Consider the following 22,844-nt stretch of genomic DNA (forward strand, 5'->3'; position numbering starts at 1 on the left):
TAGCATTCTTGGGGGATCCTTTCCAAATTTAAATTTTTTCTCAAAAATAAATTTTAATTTTGGGCCCCCCCTTTGGGGTCCCCTAGGGCTTTAAAAATGAAAAACCCTTTAGACCCCCTTCCTTTTCAGAACTAAATTTAAAGGGTAATCACCAAACTTTTTTTTGTAAACCCTTTTGGGGATTCCTTTATATCAAATTTGGGTCATTTAATGTGTTGGGGCCCCTTTTTTGGGGGAAAACTTTAAAACCCAAAAAAAGAAAAAATCCCTTTAAAATCTATTTTTTTACAAATAATTGAAAGGTTGATCAAACCCAAACTTTTTTTTGTAGCATTCTTTTTAAAATTTTTATCCAAGATTTGTTAATTTTTTTTTTGGGCCCCTTTTTTTTGGGGGCCCCCTTTTGAGATAAAAAAAAAAAACCTTTTTAAAAATCTTTTTTTAGAAACCAAAAATTTAAAAAATGATCACCAAAATTTTTTCCCCAGGGATTTTTTGGGTTTAATTTTTTTTTTAAACAATTTTTATTATTTAATTTTAATTGGCCCCCTTTTTTGGGGCCCCCTTAAGCTAAAGATAGGAAAATACCCTTTTAAAAAGCCCTTTTTCCCCTTAATTTGAAATAATTGATTTGGGTGATCACCAAACCTTTTTTCTTAGCCTTCTTAGGTTTTCGCTTTTTTTTCAAAATGTCTCACAAAATTTAAATTTTTTTATTTTCCCCCTTTTTTGGGGCCACTTAAAACCAAAAAAAGAAAAACCTTTTTAAAAATTTTCCCACGAAAAAAAATTGAAAAATTATCACCAAACTTTTTTAGCTTTTAAGGGGTTTTTTTTATAAGGGTTTTCATATTTAAATTTTATTTGGGGTTAAAACTTTTAAAAGCCCCCTTGATGGAAAATTCCCTTTTTAAAAATTTTTTGTTTAACATATTCCCATGCTCAAAAAAATTGACAAATGGGGTTAAATTTCCCCCGTTGAAATTTCCTGGCGAAACCGATTTTGGGGGGCCAAACTGGCCCCCCTTGTTTAAAATTTTTTTTGGCCCGGGTTAAAAATGAAAGGAAAAAATTTAAATTAAAACAAAATTAAAACATATATCAAATAATTTCAATAATTTTTTCCCAAAAGAAAAAATACTTTTTTTTTTACTTTCCCCTCAAACCCCCTTGGAAAGTTTGGGTTGTTTTCCCCCCAATCCAAAAAAAAACCCTGCTTTTATTAAAACTTTTTTTAGTTTTGATTTAAAAAAGGGGATTATTCCCCAAATTTTAAATTTAAAAAAATTTAAACCCGGAAAAATTTGAAATTTCAAAAAAAATTTTTAAATATATTTGGGGCCCCCCCCTTTGTTGGGGGGCATTTTAATTTTTTCCCTTGCCCGTCCGTCCGGTTTTCCCTTTAACCTTTTTGTTTCGATGTAACTCAAAAAATTTTTGGGGCCTGAGTTCCCTGAAATTTTACAGGAATTTTAAACCAAAGTTTTAGTTTGGTTTCACCTTTTTGGATTTTCGTTTTGGTATTTTTAAGGGATTTTAAAAATAAATTGGGGCCCTTGGGCAAGTAAAATTTTTTCAATTTTAAATTTTTGGGCATTTTAACTCAAAAAAAATATTTGACCAGATCATGAAACTTTACAGGAAAGGTTTTTATCAAACTTTTTGTTTTTGGCCCCGGGTAATTTTTTTGCGGGTATTTTTTTGGATTTTTTTGAGTTAAATTTCCCTTAACTTTTTTAAAATTTCAATTTTTTAAAATTGTGTTTGGGATTAAAATTTTAAAAAGTTTTTTTTGACCCCAGAGGGCAAAAGAAACCTTTTTTCCCCGGAATTTTTTGATCAGCATGTGTAAGGGTTGGGAAACCTTGGGTTTTTTTGGGGTTTGGGTTTTTTTTAGTTTTTCAAAAGTTATTTCCCTTGGGCTTTAAATAAAATTTTTTTCATTTTTTCAACTTGTTTTCCGCATAAACCCCCAAAAATTTTTTTAAAATGAGTCATGAAACTTTTTCAGAATGTTTTTATCAGCAAAGTTAGTTTTTTGCACCCGGGGTTTTTTTCCCTGGGGGGTTTTTTTTTTAAATTTTTTTTCCAAAAGTTAAATTTTCCCTTTAAATTAGTTTAAAAAAGTTGGGTTTAATTTTAATTTTGTTTCCAATGTAACTCAAAAAAATTTTTTTGACCTAAGCCCCCCGAAAACTTTTTAAAAATGTTTTCAGCATGGGGTTGGGTTGGGGACCTGGGGGATTTTTTTTCTGGAAAAAAATTTTTTTTTAATTTTTGAGTTATTTGCCCCCTGACTTTTTGTAAAATTTTTTCCCAATTTTTTAAAAATTTTTGTCCGGGATTAAAAATGGGCCGGTGGGGGAACCCCCCGGTTCCCTTTTGGACACCCTTTCCTTGTTTTATTTTGTTTTTTATTTTATTTCCTGGTTTTTGTTTTTTGGGGTATCCTGTAAATCCCCCATAGCCCCGGCAAGCTTTAAAACAGGGGCCCGGCCCTTTTACTTTTTCCCAAAATTTTAATTTTTCCCCCCCTCTGGGAAAAAAAAACTGGAAACCCGAAACTGCTTTCCTTTTTAACTTTTCCCCTGGTACAGATTTCCCGTGTCCCAAAAACCCGTAAAATCCCCCCGGAGGGTTTTTTCTTAAACTGTTTTAAAAAATAAAATGTCATTAAAAAGGTACAGAAAAAAAATATTTTATAGTGTTTTATACCTTTGCCCCTGACTTTTTAAATGGGAAAACGGGTAATTTTTTTTTTAAAAATTTAAAATTTTGGGGGTTTTAAAAAGGTTTTTTTTTTTCCCCTTTTTAAGGGGAAAAATGGGGAAAAATATTTTTTTCCAAAACCCTGATAAAAGCCCCCATATTTTACGAGCCCCCGGGCGGCGGGGGGTTTTAAAAAATGTGGGAAATTTTTATCCCTTTGGTGAAATAAAAATTTCCAATTTTAAAGAAAAAACGAAAAAATAAACCCTTTTTTTTTTCCCCCGGGGCAATTTTGCGATGCGGTTTGGGGGATTTAAAAAGCGAAATTTTACCTGTGTGGGGTGTTTTGTTTTTTTTGTGGTTTTTGGTTTTTTTTATAGATTAATATAGTGAACTTAAAAAATCTTCTTGTGAAAAAACCCTAGTCCAATTTCAACCAAACTTGGCAGGATTGATCCTTGGGTGAAGGCCTTCCAAAGTTGTTCAAAGAATTTCATTCCATGCAGAATTTCTGGTTGCCCCATGGCAATCAAAAGGAATTATAAGAATAAATTTAAAAAAATCTTCTTGTAAAGACCCAAAAGGCCTAGAGCTTAGATATTTTGCATAAGGCATTGTCTGGTAGACCTCTACCAAGATTGTTCAAATTATAGCCCTGGGTCCAAATCGGCCCCGCCCGGGGGTCATTGATTTTTCCCTATATGTACATATAATAAAAAACTTAAAATACCTTCTTGTCTGAAGGTACCAGGCTTAGAGGTTGATATTTGGTATGTGTTATTATCTATAGGTACTCTACCAAAGTTGTTCAAATTTTTGCCTCTAGTGTCAAAATTAGCCTCTGCCCCGGGGGGTCATAGGTTTTTCCTCATATGGTATATAGTAAAAAACTTAAAAAATCATTCTTCTCTAAATTGACAAAGGCTAGAGGTTAGATACTTTTTGCATGAAACATTGTGTAGTGAACCTCTAGCAAGATTGAACAAATTATAGCCCTGGGGTCAAAATTGGAACCCACCCCCGGGGTCATTGATTTTCACTATGTACATATAGTAAAAAAATTAAAAAATCTTATTGTCTGAAGGTACAAGGCTTAGAGCTTTGATATTTGGTATATGATATCATCTATAGGTACTCTACCAAAGTTGTTCAAATTTTGCCTCTAGTGTCAAACTAGCCCTGCCCCGGGGTCATAGGTTTTCCTTACATGTATATAGTAAAAAACTTTAAAAAAATCATCTTTCTCGAATTGACAAAGGCTAGAGGTGAGACATTTTGCAGTAAACATTGTGTAGTGAACCTTTAGCAAGATTATTCAAATTAAAGCCCTGGGGTCAAAACAAAAAAAATGTGTTCCTACATTACTATTTTAGTGTTGTATTTATGCGGTGGCATAGCATTTTTTACAAATGCAATCTTGTTATTTAATTACAATATAAAGAAAAATGGTTACGAACCCCCTTGCTTGCTACGCAACTGCAATTGTACAGCGCGCAGTAATATAATTATTGTCTTGTTTTGCACGTGATATTTAGCGCTACATTGTGACGTCACGTAAACAACTCTTTAAACGTCTGTACAGCGTTAATGACTGAATGAAAGATATTGGTGTTCGGATTTATTTTCTTAGTTAGACCGTTTTCTATCATTCTAGATAGTTTTCAAAACAAAATTCGACAAAAATTTGTTTTGAATTTTCAGATTTTTCAAACAAAATGGCGAAAGAAGTCCCGTAAAATAAATATGAGTTTTGACTCCTCCCACTTTCATATTTATTTTTCATATTTATTTTTAAAAAATATGAAATATATTTGACTGATATAGCACCATATTTCATGGGTAAAATTAAATAATAAAAGGTATTTTTGCAAAAATGGAAGAGAAAACTTTATATAATTTGACTTCTAAGGGTTTCATGCATGATTTAAAAAATCATTAAATGGAAATACTATCCGGCGCCAGGAAATGTTTAAGAAATGGGAAAAAACATTGGCGATCTTGGCCTACACTTAAAATTTCATGGACATATATTAATAAGTGCAATCACCTGGCATATGTCATTATATGCCATATGATAGTTCGAGTCCTAGTCAGGACAGTGTGGCAAATAAAATTTGGCCACTTTTTTAATGGCATAAATAGACAATCTGTGTTAGTTGTATTTGTAGATAAAATAGAAATGCTTTCAACCTGGCAAGATTTTGTCAAGGAAAGGTGTGGTTCTGAGATTTCAATTTGTGAAATGTAGTCGATCACAGCATGTATAATAAAAACATAAATACCTTAATGATAAGATAATTTAATAGTAAGAATAGAATAAAGTCTGTACAGACTAACATTATAAGTAAAATGTCAAAAACATCTTTCCAGAGCTTTTTAGTCCCCTACCGGTTTAACCAGAGGGGACTTTAGGTTTACCCTCCGTCCGTCTGTCCGAGCAAACATTTTGGGTTTAGGGGCTATATAAAAGTAAAGAAAACAAAGAGAACAATTATGGTTCATTCTGTGATCAAAGGGTTTATGGGCTAGTAGCCCTTAAGAAAACAAAGAAAATAACAAAGAAAATAGCCCCTAAACCCAAAATGTTAGAATGTCCGTCTGTCGGTCCGTCAGTCCTTCGGTCCACAAAACTGGATCCCGAGATAACGCAAAAAGTACTAAAAATATTTTTATGAAACTTGATATATGGATAGATGGCAGTATGGAGATTATGCACGTCTTTTTCTTTTGTTCCTATAATGAAAATTCGCAACAAATAGTCTGAAAATATGGCAAATTTAAAACATAAACTGGATCCAGTGATAACTCAAAAAGTACTGAAATATTTTTATGAAACTTGAATATGGTAGATGGCAGTATGGAATTATGCACATTTTTTCTTTCTTCCTATGTTGAAATTCTGGTTGCTATGGCAACAAATAGTCTGAAAATATGGCAAATTTAACACATAAACTGGATCCAGTGATAACTCAAAAAGTACTGAAAATATTTTTTATGAAACTTGAAATATGGGTAGATGGCAGTCTGGAGATTATGCACATCTTTTTCTTTTCTTCCTATGTTGAAAATTCTGGTTGCTATGGCAACAAATAGCCTGAATTTCAAGATTTCTGATTTAAATTTTTCAGCTTTTTCACTATTAGTTCTTTATTTCTTAAGGTTTTTTACTTCAAATTTTAAATATAAGTTTCTGGTCATCAGCCAATTTTAAATATAAGTTTCTGGTCATCAACCACATCATAAGTGACAAGGTTTATAGACCCTTTCATTTAAGCGATAACAGTCAGGAAAGAGTTACTTCCCTCACCGGATGTGATGTAAATGGGGGATAAAACATTGCAGGCCGCATAGAATGTAAGCTTATTGAAAAGTTAAATGCATAAATACTGAACGTTTAATTATGATTATAACATGTAGAAATTTACGCATGCATACATTAATTCAATATCAAGACAATATAAAAAATACAAAAACAAAGATTGAGGATTATTCTTCTCGCTACGGAGTGAAATGTTTAGCGAAATTTGAAAGTGAATATATTTTATTAGATCTAGATTTCTCTAATGCAAGGATAGTAAAGCTAGTAAACTAAATCAAATTTTAATATTTTATAAACACCCATACACACTGAAATTGCCTATTATAAAATTTAAATGGCCATTTTTTCTGTTTTTTATTTTCTGTCATTTAGAAAATTCCGGCGTATTTTGACAAACATTGAAAATAAGATTGCCACTGTCTTTTTTAATGATTAGTTTTTTTCAAGCTTTAATAGAACAATAACAGAATGCATTTGCTGTCAAACTTACTGATTCATTTTCATTATGGCCGTATAAAAATATTTCAAATTATACCAGTGCAGGATATAATTTTTATAAATGATTCCGGGAAAAAGAAAACCATATGGCATTGACTTTTTTTTTAATTTTTAGATTCGCAACAGATAAATTTTGATAATTTTTATACGAAAATTATTCTTTTTTGGTTTTTAAAAAAAAAAAGCCTTTCCCAGTAAAATTATTTTTTTAAAATAAATAGTGTGTATATAAAAACGCCACTGGACCGTAAATATTAATTAAGAGGGTACCCATGTTGAAATATACAAGCGGCACTTGGCTGTGATATCATAAATCACCAGGGTGCATTTTTTAGAGTTGTAACATTACATCAGATTACGTCACTTTTGTTAGTTGTCAAAATATTTATGGTCCGAATTTTGTTATGGATCATCCTAGGGACTTTATTGGTCATGCCTAACTGATTTGATACTCGATCCAGAGTCCTACCAACTGGCACAGTCAAAAATACGTAAAATTATAATTCAGTTAATAACGAATTTCCGTGAACGTGTTCCACAACTTATTTTTGTTTTTTGTGAATGTTTTAAATATTTGATAAGCAGAGTATGAATTAAAAAGTATCAAGTTGAAAACATTACTTAAATACCAGCTTAAATATATTGGTGTGAATCTGGGACTATTTTTTGAGAGTGCATTTTTTGCCGACACAAATTAATGGTATTAATTATGTCTTTACATTTATTTTGAAATAACATAGATTTATATTGTTGTTTTTCTTTGTCTAAGTAATGCTTAAATCAAAATGATTTTTAATAAACCAGTATCTTGCAATTAAATATTACGCAGCCGTTTTTCGAAACTACAGAATCCTTACATTTTTGAAACTCTAAATATCTTTTGGGTATTGTATATAAGCAGACACATAGAGACACATAGATACATTATCTATATCTCTGGTATTAGCAAGTTAGTACGATTTAACTGACTGGTAAAATTTTCATTATAAAGAATCAAACGAAAATGGTAATCATGATCAGTTACCCAGCAGTATGGTCTACTATTAAAACAAATCGTTAGCCTTATAGTAAACATTTTTATTCATTTCACCATCCTTTTTATGTAATATCTTATTCAATTACACAAAATTTTGGCAATTTCAATCTGCCAATCTTACAAGAGAAAGGATTAAGATCTTTATATCCCTCTATTATTGTACTTAATCGTATCGGCATTGTCCACCGTATCCCCCAATGACGTCATCCAAGGGCGACAACTTGAATACGGTCTTAAATGAAAGGGTCTATAACTCTAGCACAAAAATTATCAGTATTACCTCCCTTGAACATAGAATTTTTATGGAAAAAAAATGTGGTCTTTTTTAAATAATTACTTTATTTCCTAATGTATCTACTTCAAACTTCATATATATGTTTCTAATTATCAGTCAACATTTTTGAGAAGGTTAAATACTCTAGCAAGACTATTTCCAGAATTATGTCCCCCTTGAACTTAGATTTTTTCGAGAAATTGGTATTTTTTACTCCATCTTCTTCATTCCTTATAGGATTTTCTTGAAAATCCCACATCGTAATACTATGACAAGGTTGTATAAACATAATTTCCTTACTAGGCAGGGAAACTTAACACATTACTGTGATATAGACAAACTTAGAACTCAAAAGATTTAAGTTCATTTATGTCATTCATTCAGTGGTAAAATTGAATGGCCAATGGCCCATCAGAATGTTGCTGGGGTTCTAACCGGTAGGGGACTTATGGGTTGCTTGCAATACTATGATAATTGCTTGTTAGTCCCCTACCGGTTTACCGGAGGGGACTTTAGGTTTACCCTCCGTCCGTCTGTCCGTCCGTCTGTCAGTCAGTCCGTCCGTCCACAAAACTGGATCCCGCGATAACTTGAAAAGTACTGAAAATATTTTTATGAAACTTGGTATATGGATAGATGGCAGTATGGAGATTATGCACGTCTTTTTCTTTTCTTCCTATGTTGAAAATTCTGGTTGCTATGGCAACAAATAGGCTAAAAATATGGCAAATTTTACACATAAACTGGATCCAGTGATAACGCAAAAAGTACTGGAAATATTTTTATGAAACTTGACATATGGGTAGATGGCAGTCTTGGAATTATGCTCGTCTTTTTCTTTTCTTCCTATGTTGAAAATTCTGGTTGCTATGGCAACAAATAGGCTGAAAATATGGCAAATTTTACACATAAACTGGATCCAGTGATAAAGCAAAAAGTACTGGAAAGATTTTTATGAAACTTGACATATGGGTAGATGGCAGTCTTGAGATTATGCATGTCTTTTTCTTTTCTTCCTATGTTGAAAATTCTGGTTGCTATGGCAACACATAGACTGAAAATATGGCAAATTTTACACATAAACTGAATCCAGTGATAACTCAAAAAGTACTGGAAATATTTTTATGAAACTTGACATATGGGTAGATAGCAGTCTTGAGATTATGCATGTCTTATCTGTTCTTCCTATTATGAAAAAATATCAGTTGCCTTGGCAACAAATAGGCTTAAAACATGGCAAATATAACAATATTTGTGATAAGTCAAAAAGAGCTGAAAATTTTATGAAATTGCATCTTTAATTCAAGAGTTATCTTTTGCTTTTAAAATGTTATATTTTGGTAACCGGGATGTTTCAAATATTAACTTTAGAGTGTCCTTCAGTCCGTCTGTCTGTCTGTTCATAAAAACTGTTTCCTGTGATCACTTTTAAAGAACTTTTCCAACAAATTTACTTAAAATAGAGAAAACTTGAAACATAAGTGAATGGCCAATGGCCCTTCAGAATGTTGATGGGGTTCTAACCGGTAGGGGACTTATGGATTGCTTGCAATACTATGATAATTGCTTGTTTTTTCAATTTTAGGTGTATGTTGGCAACAAGTGGGGTTAAATATGGAGACAAGGAGCGAAATAAAAGGGGGATCTGGAAACATTTCATATATGTTTGAGGTAAAACTTCTTCCTGAAACTACAAGAGCTAAACCATTTTTAGGGTGAGCTTTTAGGATCTTTGAATGTCTGTCGTCTGTCGGCTGTCCATATTTGTTTGTTAACACTCTAGCGGTCACATTTTTGACTCATATCATCATCAAACTTTGTCAGGATGCTTTGTCTAGGTAATTGCTCAGATAAGGGTGTAACGGTTTACCGGTATACCGATATATTGCAATATGAAAAAATTAATTTCGTACCGCGGTACGATTTTTGGAAAACCGGTATTTTATAAAAATCATATTTTTCAATTATTTGCCTTCTAATTTTGTACAAATTTCACATAAAATCTTTAATTGGCTAATTTTGTTGGCGCCAACGTAAGATAAAAGTATCCGACAACTAGTACACTTAAAAGTCAATAAGCGGCCGCATAATTTACATAAGCGGCCCAGATGTGAAAGGTCACACGCGACTAGTTTTGTTTTTCAAATTGTGTGACACTTTACTTTCTATTTATTCCTTACATTTTTATTAAGTGTCTATTAAAATATATACATATAATAATAATATATAAATGTTACTCCATCTTTACATCAAAACATATACACGACAATACGTATTGCAATACGTTTCAGCAAAATGGCAATATATTGCAATACGGTTTTTGCTGTATTGTTACACCCCTATGCTCAGATGAGTTTGAACATGGGTCATGAAAGTTTACAGGACTGTTGATCACTGTCGGGTACGTGAAACGATGCAGAATTTACGTGATGTAAAAAAGGGGTCTAAGAGTCAAGGGTCTAGAAGTCATCTTTATAATTATGCCAAGGAGTCTAGAAGTCAAGGGGTGAAAGAGCCTTAATTGCCTCTTTATTACTTGTCCAAAAATCTATCATAACATAAAATAATTTTATCTTATATTAAGGGAAAAAAAACAAATGAAACATTTTTGCAAAAATATTGAAATGCTTATTGGGCATGGAATAATTATCTCCTTAAAAGGAGTTGGAAAACAGTAATATTTTGGCACAGTCAAAATTATTTTAGTTTTTACTTAGAATATTATAATTTTTCATGAAAGCACTCAAGATAATCTTGTCAATATAAAAATTTTCAGTGCTTTTAAACAGTTGATAGTCATTACTTTCATATTCTGAAACTAAAGTTGTTTAAGTTCATGAAAGAAACATAAATGTTTAATTAAACTAGAAATGTGTCCATAGGACATGGGTGCCCCCACCGCGCCACTGTTCTGTCAATCTTATGACTCTAGGTCAAATATTTTTTGAAAACTAAAAAATCTTTTACTTAGTAAAGGGCAAGAATTTTACAAATACTGAATAAATCCACAAGCAAACCCCAAGGTGCATAAGTACACATGCTGACCAACATTCTTGTAAACTTTCAGGCCTACAAGTGAAATACTTTTTGAGCTATGCATGAACAAGTTGAAAATTGCAAATTTATACTACTGTAAGTCAAGGGCAATAACTCTAACAAAACTGAAAAAAATCCACATGCAAAGTCCCAGGTGCATAGCTTCACAGTGATGTGAATCATTATTCCTGTAATTTAGTGATGTTGATCATTATTCCTGTAAAGTTCGTTGATTCTAAATCAAGCACTCAAGGAACAAATAACAACATAATGAAATGGTTTTTACTAAGTCAAGGGAAATAACTCTACAAATACTGGATAAATCCACAAGCGAAACCCCAGGTGCAAAACTAAATATGCTGAGCAACCTTCCCGTAAGGTTTAATGACTCTTGGTCAAATCCTTTTTGAATTACATGCGACACAAGTTGAAAATTGCAAAAATTTTATAAGTCAAGGGCAATAACTTTAAAATTACTAAATAAATTCAGACAAAAATACCCGGTGCACAACTACACATGCTGATCAATATTCCTGTAAAGTTTCATGACTCTTTGTCAAATATTTTTTGAGTTACATGCGACACAAGTTGAAAATTGCAAAATTTTACAAGTCGAGGGCAATAACTCTAAAAATACTAAATAAATCCAGATGAAAATACCCAGGTGCACAACTACACATGCTGATCAACATTCCTTTAAAGTTTCATGACTCTAGGTCAAATACTTTTTGAGTTACATGCGACACAAGTTGAAAATTGCAAAATTTTACTAAGTCAAGAGCAATAACTCTAAAAATACTAAAATTATCCAGATAAAAATACCTAGGTGCACAACTACACATGCTGATCAACATTCCTGTAAAGTTTTATGACTCTAGGTCAAATACTTTTTGAGTTACATGCGACACAAGTTGAAAATTGCAAAATTTTACTAAGTCAAGGGCAATAACTCTAACAAGAGGGCCATGAAGGCCCTGAGGTCGCTGACCTGTATATAGGCCCCAGAGCAGGGCCAGTTTAAACCCCAGGGCTTTTATTTGAACAAACTTGGAAGACACCCATTAGAAGATGTTTCATGATGTTAAGTTTTTACTACACACATGAAAAACAATGACCTCTGCACCCCCCACCCCCACCAGCAGGGCCAATTTTAACCCAAGGGCTTTTATTTGAACAAACTTGGTAGACACCCACAAGAAGATGTTTCATGTTAAACATCTTACCTCTAGCTCATTGGGTTTTTTAAAAGAAGATTTTTTAAGTTTTTACTATACACATATAATTAAAAACAATGACACCTATGGGGCAGGGCCAGTTTTCACCCCAGGGCTTTTATTTGAACAAACTTACAAACTTTGTAGACACTTACTAGAAGATGTTTCATGCTTAATATCTAAACTCTAGCTATTTGGGTTTTTTCAAAGAAGATTTTTAAGTTTTTGCCATACACATATAAGGAAAATCAATGACCCTCGGGACAGGGCCAATTTTGACGCCAGGGCTTTTATTTGAACAAACTTTGTAGACACTCACTAGAAGATGTTTCATGCTTAATATCTAAACTCTAGCTATTTGGGTTTTTTCAAAGAAGATTTTTTTAAGTTTTTGCTATACACAATTAAGGAAAATCAATGACCCCCGGGACGGGGCCAATTTTGACCCCAGGGCTTTTATTTGAACAAACTTTGTAGACACCCATTAGAACATGTTTCATGCTAAATATCTTAGCTCTAGCTCTTTGAGTTCTTTAAAAGAAGATTTTTAAGTTTTTACTATATGCATATAGGGAAAATCAATGACCCCCTGGGGCGGGGCCAATTTTGACCCCAGGACTTTTATTTGAACAAACTTGGTAGACACTCATTAGAAGATGTTTCATGCTAAATATCTTAGCTCTAGGTCTTTGGGTTCTTTAAAAGCAGATTTTTTAAGTTTTTACTATAAGCATTTAGGGAAAATCAATGACCCCCTGGGACGGGGCCAATTTTGACCCCAGGGATTTTATTTGAACAAACTTGGTAGACACTCACTAGAAGATGTTTCATGCTCTAGCTCTTATGGTTTTTTAAAAGAAGATATTTAAAGTTTTTTCTTTTGGTTGCCATGGTAACCAGAGTTCTGCATGGAATTCAATTCTTTGAACAATTTTTAAAGGTGACCACCAAAGGAACATTCCTATGAAGTTTGGATGAAATTGGCTTAGTGGTTTATGAGGAGATGTCATTTAAAGTAAAAGTTTACGGCCGGACGGACGCCGGACGAAAAGCTATCACAAAAGCTCACCCTGTCACTGTGTGACAGGTGAGCTAAAAATACTAAAAATATCCAGACGAAAATACCCAGGTGCACAACTTCACATGCTGATCAACATTCCTGTAAAGTTTCATGACTCTAGGTCAAATACTTTTTGAGTTACATGCGACACAAGTTGAAAATTGCAAAATTTTACTAAGTCAAGGGCAATAACTCTAAAATTACTAAAAACATCCAGACGAAAATACCCAGGTGCACAACTACACATGCTGATCAACATTCCTGTAAAGTTTCATGACTCTAGGTCAAACACTTTTTGAGTTACGTGCGACACAAGTTGAAAATTGCAAAATTTTACTATGTCAAGGGCAATAACTCTGAAAATACTAAAAATATCCAGATAAAAATACCCAGGTGCACAACTACACATGCTGATCATCATTCCTGTAAAGTTTCATGACTGTAGGTCAAATACTTTTTGAGTTACGTGCGACACAAAAGAGAACGGACGGAAGGAAGGACGGACGGACAAGGGTAAATCTAAATGCCCGCCACTAAAGTGGGGGCACAAAAATGATATTCATTGGATAATTTAATTTTATGATTTTTTTCCCAATTTAATCTTACAATCTCGGGACAAGTATTTAATTTAATTGCATTTTGATAGTCAAAGGGAATTTTTACTTGTTTCAGACCAGATGTAAAATATATTTAGACTGTTACTAATACTGCTGTGTGGCAAAAGACAATTCCATCATATTAAACATACAAGTCAACCACCATTAAGAACATTGGTGATAAATGATAAATGTTTGGAAATTTCTAGCTAATATTGATGTATGCTAACAGCTGTCTGTTTTTCTTCTCTTTCAAACAGGTTGCCAGAGACTTTAAAGAAGAGTTGGATCTATTTGCTGCACAACTTCTGCCAGAACTAAGACACTTAGAAGCTACAATATCAGAAAAAAGAACCATGACATTGGTTTTGTCCGTTGTATGCTGCAGAGCCATGGAGCTGTTTGAACCGATGGCAACCATTGCTAAGACACTGGTTTCTCAACCTGACCATTTGATGCCATTGCCAGACCAGACTGTTAATCTGCCAAATTCCAGGCTCTCTGTAGGTGGTGAGTGCATTGAAGAAGAGGATCTTAAAACACTGGATTATGGACAATGGCTGAATGATAAGGTACTGTAAATCACTATTTACTCTTGTTTTAAAGTAACAAAAAATGGCCGTTTTCACTGAAAAGCCTCCTGAAAAGCCTCAAGGGATTGAGATAGAGTCAAAGGCTTTTCAGCATTGGTTACACGTTACATTATGATCAACCAGGGGTCATTTTTAGCCTCTCACAAGTCCAAAATTTTCTTGACGATCAAGGGGACTCCAGCCCCCCTTCAAACCCCCCAAACAGAAGGGGGCACATCCCCCTTCTGGCAACCCCCTGATGTATCTTTTGGATGGGGGGCGACGCCGAAAAAGTGCTCACTTTTTTAGCAACATTTCTCAAATGAAAACATGTGCTTGGAGCCCAAATAGTACATTTTTTCACTATTTTAGGCCTAATAAAGGTGAGGGTCGAAAGTTCGTTCTTTCGCGTATATATGGGGTTAACAAAAAATGATGAAAAACTTTAGTCACCCAAAATTTAGTTTTTCCATCTTAACATGTTGTCTTTCACCTAATTTTGGTGAAAAATTGTTGTTTTGTAACATTTATATTTTTAGGTAACCCTTTCCCTCATGAGCATATTGTGAAAAATGGCCGTTTTCACTGAAAAGCCTCCTGTTACAAGTTCAAACTGCTATGAAACTATGAAAAATGCTTCAGTACTAATCAAACTTGGCACAAATGTTGACTGGACCATTGCCTTTGTAACGACATGCTCAGTCTTAAATTTCCTGTTACCATGGCAACAAGGGGACATCTCAAAATTGCCAAAAATCACTATTTTGCCTCGATTTTTTACATCAAATTTTATTTCAAAGTGCTGCAACTTCTTAAGGGATTGAGATAGAGTCAAAGGCTTTTCAGCTTTGGTTACACGTTACGTTATGATCAACCAGGGGTCATTTTTAGCCTCTCACAAGTCCAAACTTTTCTTGGCCATCAGGGGGACTCCGCCCCCCTTCAAATCCCCCAAACAGAAGGGGGCACATCCCCCTTCTGGCAACCCCCTGATGTATCTTTTGGATGGAGGGCTGCGCCGAAAAAGTGCTCACTTTTTTTAGCAACATTTCTCAAACGAAAACATGTGTTTGGGGCCCAAATAGAACATTTTTTCACTATTTTAGGCCTAAAAGGGGGGGGGGGGGAGTCGAAAGTGCGTTGTTTCGCATATATATATGGGGTAAAGGGTTAACACAAGGCCATTCTTTCATTTTATTAACCAAAAGCTCAAAAAACAAGTACAGGTCCAATAATGTTTGATTCAAAGCTACTCTTATACATATATTTAGACAAACATACGTACATTTTTGCAATGGAAATCAACTGCAAATGATAATAGTAGTAATAATTATTTATATATTTTGTGTATTGTCTATTTTTGAACATTTCAAGAATTGTTTGTGGAAATAAAGTCAAGTAGAAATAAAGGTCTTGAGAACCATTTTCAGGGAGTTATCTCCCTCTTATGTACAAAGAGCATATTAAAACCTGAAACAAACCAATGTCAATGGAATACTTGTTTAATATTATGTTGATTTATATTTCATATCATTTGCAGATAGAAAATGCATTTCTTGGATTGCTCAAAACACAAATGAATGTAACTGACATATTTGTGTTCCCATCTTACACAGCGGTATTGTGGGAGAATGGCAACCTTGGCCATTGGCTATTTAAAAAGGTAAAAATAAACCCTTGTAAAATATTAATATAATTTTATTGTCCAGACATAAGCCTGTTAGTCCGGAAGTTTATTACGTGAATACAAATCTTGGTCATACTAATTTTGAAAATGGTCAACTTTATTCTGAACTTTTTTAAAGAAGAAAAAAAAAGTAATTCTATGTACATGTTGTCATTGCCGTCCTTAAAACATATTTTTATGCCACCGCAGCATCTGCGATGCGGTGGCATATAGCGATTCACCTGTGTGTGTGTGCGTGTGTGTGTGTGTGTGTTTGTTTGTTTGTGTGTGTGTGTGTTATATAGATTATATAGTGAACTTAAAAAATCTTCTTGTGAAAAACCATTAGTCCAATTTCAACCAAACTTGGCAGGATTGATCCTTGGGTGAAGGGGTTCCAAAGTTGTTCAAAGAATTTCATTCCATGCAGAAATCTGGTTGCCATGGCAACCAAAAGGAATTAAAGAATAAATTTAAAAAATCTTCTTGTAAAGACCCAAAAAGCCTAGAGCTGAGATATTTTGCATAAGGCATTGTCTGGTAGACCTCTACCAAGATTGTTCAAATTATAGCCCTGGGGTCAAAATCGGCCCCGCCCCGGGGGTCATTGATTTTCACTATATGTACATATAGTAAAAACTTAAAATACCTTCTTGTAAAGACTGAAAAGGTCTAGGGCTTATATATTTTGCATAAGGCATTGTCTGGTAGACCTCTACCAAGATTGTTCAAATTATAGCCCTGGGGTCAAAATTGGCCCGGCCCCGGGGGTCATTGATTTTCAATATATGTACATATAGTAAAAACTTAAAATACCTTTTTGTAAAGACCCAATAGGCCTAGAGCTTAGATTTTTTGCATTAAGGCATTGTCTGGTAGACCTCTACCAAGATTGTTCAAATTATAGCCCTAGGGTCAAAAATTGCCCCTGCCCCGGGGGTCATTTGATTTTCACTATATGTACATATAGTAAAAACTTAAAATACCTTCTTGTAAAGACCCAAAAGGCCTAGAGCTTAGATATTTTTCATAAGGCATTGTCTGGTAGACCCTTACCAAGATTGTTTAAATTATAGCCCTGGGGTCACGATCAAAATCAGCCCCGCCCCGAGTGGCATTGATTTTCACTATATGTACATATAGTAAAAACTTAAAATACCTTCTTGTAAGGACCCAAAAGGCCTAGAGCTTAGATATTTTGCATAAGGCATTGTCTGTTACCAAAGATTGTTCAAACTATAGCCCTGGGGTCAAAATCGGCCCCCGGGGGGTCATTGGTTTTCCTTATATGTATATAGTAAAAACTTATAGTAAAAACTTTTAAAAATTTCTTCTAGCAATTGACAAATGCTAGAGGTTAGATATTTTTGCATGAAAACATTGTGAAGTGAACTTCTAAGCAAGATTGTTGTTGAATTATAGCCCTGATGTCAAAATTGCCCCCGCCCCAGGGGTCATTGATTTTTAAATATATATATAGTAAAAAATCTTATTGTCTGAAGGTACAAGGCTTAGAGCTTTAATATTTGTTAAATGATATCATCTATAGGAACTCTAACCAAAGGTTGTTCAAAAATTTTGCCTCTAGTGTCAAAATTAGCCCTGCCCTGGGGGCCATAGGTTTTCTTTATATGTTAAAAGTAAAAACTTAAAAAATCATCTTCTTTAAATTTACAAAGACTAGAGTTTAAGAAATTTTGCATGAAACATTATGTAGTGAACCTCTAGCAAGATTGTACAAATTTTATAGCCCTGGGGTCAAAATTGGCCCCACCCCCAGGGGTCATTGATTTTCACTATGTACACATAGTAAAAAAAATAAAAATTATTTTTGTCTCAAGGAACAAGGGATAGAGCTTTGATGTTTGCTATATAATATCATCTATAGGTCCTCTACTAAAGTTGTTCAAATTTTTTCCCCTGGTGTCAATTTAATTGGCCCTGCCCGGGGCAGTGATTCTCATTATGTACACATAGTAAAAACAGAAAATAAAACAAATGTTTTCTGAATGGGAGAAAGCTACAGCTTAGATATTTTACTTGAAATGTTGTTTGGTGGACCTGTATCAAGATTGTTTTGAATTAAACCCTTGGGTCCAAAATTTTGCCTTGCCCAAGGGGACAGTGACCTACTTTCTTGTCCTTTGATGTACAGCAAAGAAATTTTGACCATGTGCACAGTTTTAGTTGTAAAATTGAACTTTGATATCAGGTGACCTAGATTTTGTTGATGTGACCTCCTTTCTTGTCCTTTGATGTACAGCTATGAAATTTGAACCCTGTGCACAGATTAAGATGTTAAGTGAACTTTGATTTCAGCTGACCTAGATTTTGACAAAGTGTCTTACTGTGTTGTCCTTTGATGTAGTCATGAAATTTAGGCTGTGTGAAATATGACCTTTACCACCAAATTCACTAGACTTGAGTGCATTGATATATTCCTACTCTGATCTTTTATTGAGTTAACATTAGATTTAACCACTTATCTGATAAAAAAAAAGATAGGTCAGGGATCTATGCTTTATGACAATCTTCAAAATTGTAAAGAAACAAAAAAAATCTGTTCCTACACTACTATTTAGTGTTGTATTAATGCGGTGGCATAGCATTTTTCTCAAATGCAATCTTGTTTTAAAAATTCTTAATGGATTTCCGATTACCTTCATACTTGGACACAACAACACTTTGGACAAGCCATTCAAGTTGACCAGACTGATCTTGACCTTCACTCCATAAATGAACTTTGATACTTATTAAAGACGTTTTCCGGAGTTTTCATGAAGACATATAGGCAAATTTAATTAAAACTGTTCTGAATCAATAGAATTTCTTTAAATTTGGCATGTTATCAGAATATGATAACTGAAACATTTTAAAACAGAAAAAATTTGGGGTCACCAAACTCCGTTTAAACGCTTTTCACTCAAATCCGACTAAGAAAAGCATAAAGATATGATTTTCTATTTATTTCAAAGTATATTTCTTAACTATATTTGCATATATTTGTGTTTAAAGTGCCCCACCTCATTTATGTAAGAAATTCAAATGTTATGTTTTTAGGCTTTTAAACCTCAGTGGAGTCCCTTTGTCTACTTTCTGTTTTGTCTCTTGATTATGAACTTATTGATCTTATAGTTATTTATTTTTACTTAACATGAAAAATATTCCATAGAAGTAAAATGACACATACCTTCTTGTTGTTTACCTTCCTCAATATTGGATGGAAGCACCGAATCACGGAAAATTTGCACTGTTTCACATACCCGACAGTGATCAACATTCCTGTAAACTTTCATGACTCTACTTCAAATACTTTTTGAGCTACGTGTGACACAAGTTGAAAATTGCAAATTTTTACCAAGTCAAGGGCAATAACTTTAAAAATACTAAATATATCCACACGAAAATACCCAGGTGCACAACTTCACATGCTGATAAACATAAAGTTTCTTGACTGCTAGGTCAAATACTATTTGAGATATGTGCGACACAAAAATGTGAACAGATGGAAGCGATGGACAGGCAAGCGTAAATCTAAATCCCCCCCCCCCCAATTTACCTATAACATGAGAGTTAGATAATTTATACTGATACAGAAACTTCTGGATTTCTCTAGCCACTGTTTATATACCTTATCAATATAAAAAGTGTTGTATAGCCTTATCAGTATGAAAAATATGGTTGGATATACAAATTAATGCAATTTTGAACATAACAGTAAAATGTTTATGCTTAACTAAAATATTTCAGGGACAGTTTCTGAAGTTCAAGCATCTTATCTTACCAATAAATGTCAATGGTAATCATTAGGTTTGACTGCATGCCAACACAAGGGACAGAACTGTAACTATACTGGATTCTATGAATGATAAAAGTGCAGAGAAATTCATCAGTTTATGGAGGTATGTACAGCTGAACTTCTTTCCCAACAGATATTAAACTGAATTTTGCTATATTACTGAATTTTTTTCCAAGAACTATAAAAAAATTGTGCCGTTCGTGGTAGGTTCAATCAAACCAAAGGCACATTTTCATTTTGCCGCTTCGGGCATATTGCTTGTGGGATGGATTCTGGTTTCCCCCTATTTTTAAGTAATTTTGGTTGTTTTGAACTTCACCTACGCAACTGTCCTCAGTATTGTTTTCAAGATGATAAACTCAAAATTGATATGGAGTCAGTGTAATACAAATTGAAATTCTTCTTTGAAGAACTTTCTTTCTTCATCGTGTATAGTATAATTATATTTCATTAAGATGTACCTATAATTACATTGTATTTTTGTTCGTGCGAAATCACGGCCGAGTTATAAAATAAAAAAGGCAGTTTAGAATTTTCACCTAATGATCACAGATGTTAAAAAATCCAACTTTATAATTTCTAATTTGACATTTTAAACAGACACAGTATCTGACGTCGGATATCATAAACTATTCAATTTCTAAGTAAGGTTATCAGAAATTCCTTTTTACATTTTATTTTTAATGCTGAAATATTTGTGTGTTAATATAAGAGTTATTCCTGCAATAAATTCACACCAATACCATAAACAAATAGTATAATAAAGCTTGACAAATACAACCGATTGCCGCCGATACATGTGTTACACCATGAAAATTTTACCATGCGCCTGCGTCATTCGTTCTATATTTCCAATATGGCTGCCTACAATGATTTTCAACAATATCAAAAAATAAAGTGGAATATTTGGACTTTTGTTCGACTTTGAAGTATGATAATTTGGAACCTTGTATAAAAAAACGGTTCTCTTTCAGGTAATGTAGGCCGTTTCTTCTAAACTTGTCTAATTTTCGCTCCCAACAACTTCTAATTGGGAAGCGTCCTAGCATTAAAATGCAGTTCCAGGTTGGACTTGGAAAAAGACATAGCCCGTCCAAAATTATCTTGGTGTCTCTTTGACAAGTCTAATTAGTTGGACTAAGCTAAAGAGACTTCAGCGAACAGGTGTAATAGTACTGCTAGACCTGTTCACTTAAGCCAATCCCGTATCGAAAGTCAACCAGAACCGTGACATATTTATCTCATGCTGTAAGTCAATAAATTTGGGTGATCTGGACAAAAGCTATTTTAATACAGGTAGTTAGATATATTTGAGACACTTCAGTCTATATTTTTGAACACAGAACGTTAGATTGATGAAATAATGCCTCAAAGTTTATCAGTGGGTTTACATTTCATAAAATTCACCGCCATAATGCTGCCCTAATCATCACGTGACTAGCGAGAATTTAAGTTTGGATACCTTTGCATGACATTTGGTGACCCATGACCCTAATGCTATTTTTAATTGAAAACATGGCTTTGCAATTATGAATAAGGGTGTATTTATTTTTAGCTCCTGTGACCTAGTTTTTGACCGGAGATGACCCATCTTCGAACTTGACCTAGAAATCATCAAAACAACCTTTCTGACAAATTTCCAGAATATTTGGATCAAAACTGCAGCCACTAGAGTGTTAACAAGCTTTTTCTATTTTTAGCTCCTGTTACCTAGTTATGCCCCCACATAATGGGAGCATATAGCGTTGCAATTGTCCATCCATACATCTGTCCGTACGTCCCGAAATCTTGTGAATGCAACTCCTCTTAAACCGGATGGCAGATTTTGCTTAAACTTCCAAAGATGAACAACCTTAATGTGTAGATGGTAGTAAATGAAGGAATTTTTGCTGCGACCAAATTTAACAGAATTATGGCCCTTTGTTGATTTGTTCACTATATACTATGTAGAAATTTTGTGAGCGCAACTCCTAATAAACCGGATGGCAGATTTTGCTTTAACTTCCAGGGATTAACAACCTTAATGTGTAGATGGTACAAAAGGAAGGAACTTTTGCTGCGACCAAATTTAACAGAATTATGGCCCTTTGTTGATTTTTTCACTATATACTATGTAGAAATTTTGTGAACGCAACTCCTCTTAAACCAGATGGCAGATTTTGCTTTAACTTCCAGGGATGAACAACCTTAATGTGTAGATGGTACAAAAGGAAGAAATTTTCGCTGCGACCAAACTTAACAGAATTATGGCCCTTTGTTGATTTTTCCACTTTATACTATGTAGAAATTTTGTGAACGCAACTCCTCTTAAACCGGATGGCAGATTTTGCTTACACTTCCAGGGATGAACAACCTTAATGTGTAGATAGTAGTAAAGGAAGGAATTTTTGCTGCGACCAAATTTAATAGAATTATGGCCCTTTGTTGATTTTTAGTTTTCAACTTGTGGCACATGTAGTCCAAAAAATATTTGACCTAGAGTCATAAGATTGACAGAACAGTGGCGGGTGGGGGCAACCGTGTCCTATGGACACATTTCTAGTTTTTGACCAGAGATAACCCATCTTCGAACTTGACCTAGAAATTATCAAAACAACCTTACTGACAAATTTCCAGGATATTTGGATCAAAACTGCAGCCACTAGAGTGTTAACAAACTTTTTCTATTTTTAGCTCCTGTGACCTAGTTTTTGACCGGAGATGACCCATCTTCGAACTTGACCTAGAAATCATCAAAACAACCTTCCTGACAAACTCCCAGAGATGAATTACCTTAATGTGTAGATGGTAGTAAAGGAAGGAATTTTTGCTGCGACCAAATTTAACAGAATTATGGCCCTTTGTTGATTTGTTCACTATATACTATGTAGAAATTTTGTGAACCCAACTCCTCTTAAACCGGATGGCAGATTTTGCTTAAACTTCCAGGGATGAACAACCTTAATGTGTAGATGGTACAAAAGGAAGGAACTTTTGCTGCGACCAAATTTAACAGAATTATGGCCCTTTGTTGATTTTTTCACTATATACTATGTAGAAATTTTGTGAACCCAACTCCTCTTAAA

The 22,844-nt window shown here is 33.9% G+C and overlaps 2 protein-coding genes across 2 annotated transcripts in view; both read left to right on the plus strand.

The window, feature by feature from the left end:
* Nucleotides 1–14,002: 14,002 nt before the first annotated feature.
* On the plus strand, nucleotides 14,003–19,790 carry LOC132729682 (uncharacterized; the record flags this gene model as incomplete). Its single annotated transcript, XM_060715496.1, has 3 exons — nucleotides 14,003–14,314; nucleotides 15,855–15,977; nucleotides 19,731–19,790. Coding segments are annotated over 3 exons (495 nt in total), but the record flags the coding sequence as incomplete, so codon positions are not given.
* LOC132729681 (serine/threonine-protein kinase TBK1-like) overlaps nucleotides 19,754–22,844 on the plus strand; it is a 117,751-nt gene continuing 114,660 nt past the window's right edge. Inside the window, exon 1 of the mRNA XM_060715493.1 lies at nucleotides 19,754–19,882. Within this exon, the coding sequence (XP_060571476.1) occupies nucleotides 19,877–19,882 (6 nt within the window). The 5' untranslated portion in view covers nucleotides 19,754–19,876. The remainder of the gene's footprint in view (nucleotides 19,883–22,844) is intronic.

The sequence above is a fragment of the Ruditapes philippinarum genome, unplaced genomic scaffold, assembly GCF_026571515.1.
Source record: "Ruditapes philippinarum isolate M1 unplaced genomic scaffold, ASM2657151v2 ctg1389_1_1_1_1, whole genome shotgun sequence".
NCBI classification, from domain to species: Eukaryota; Metazoa; Mollusca; class Bivalvia; order Venerida; family Veneridae; genus Ruditapes; species Ruditapes philippinarum.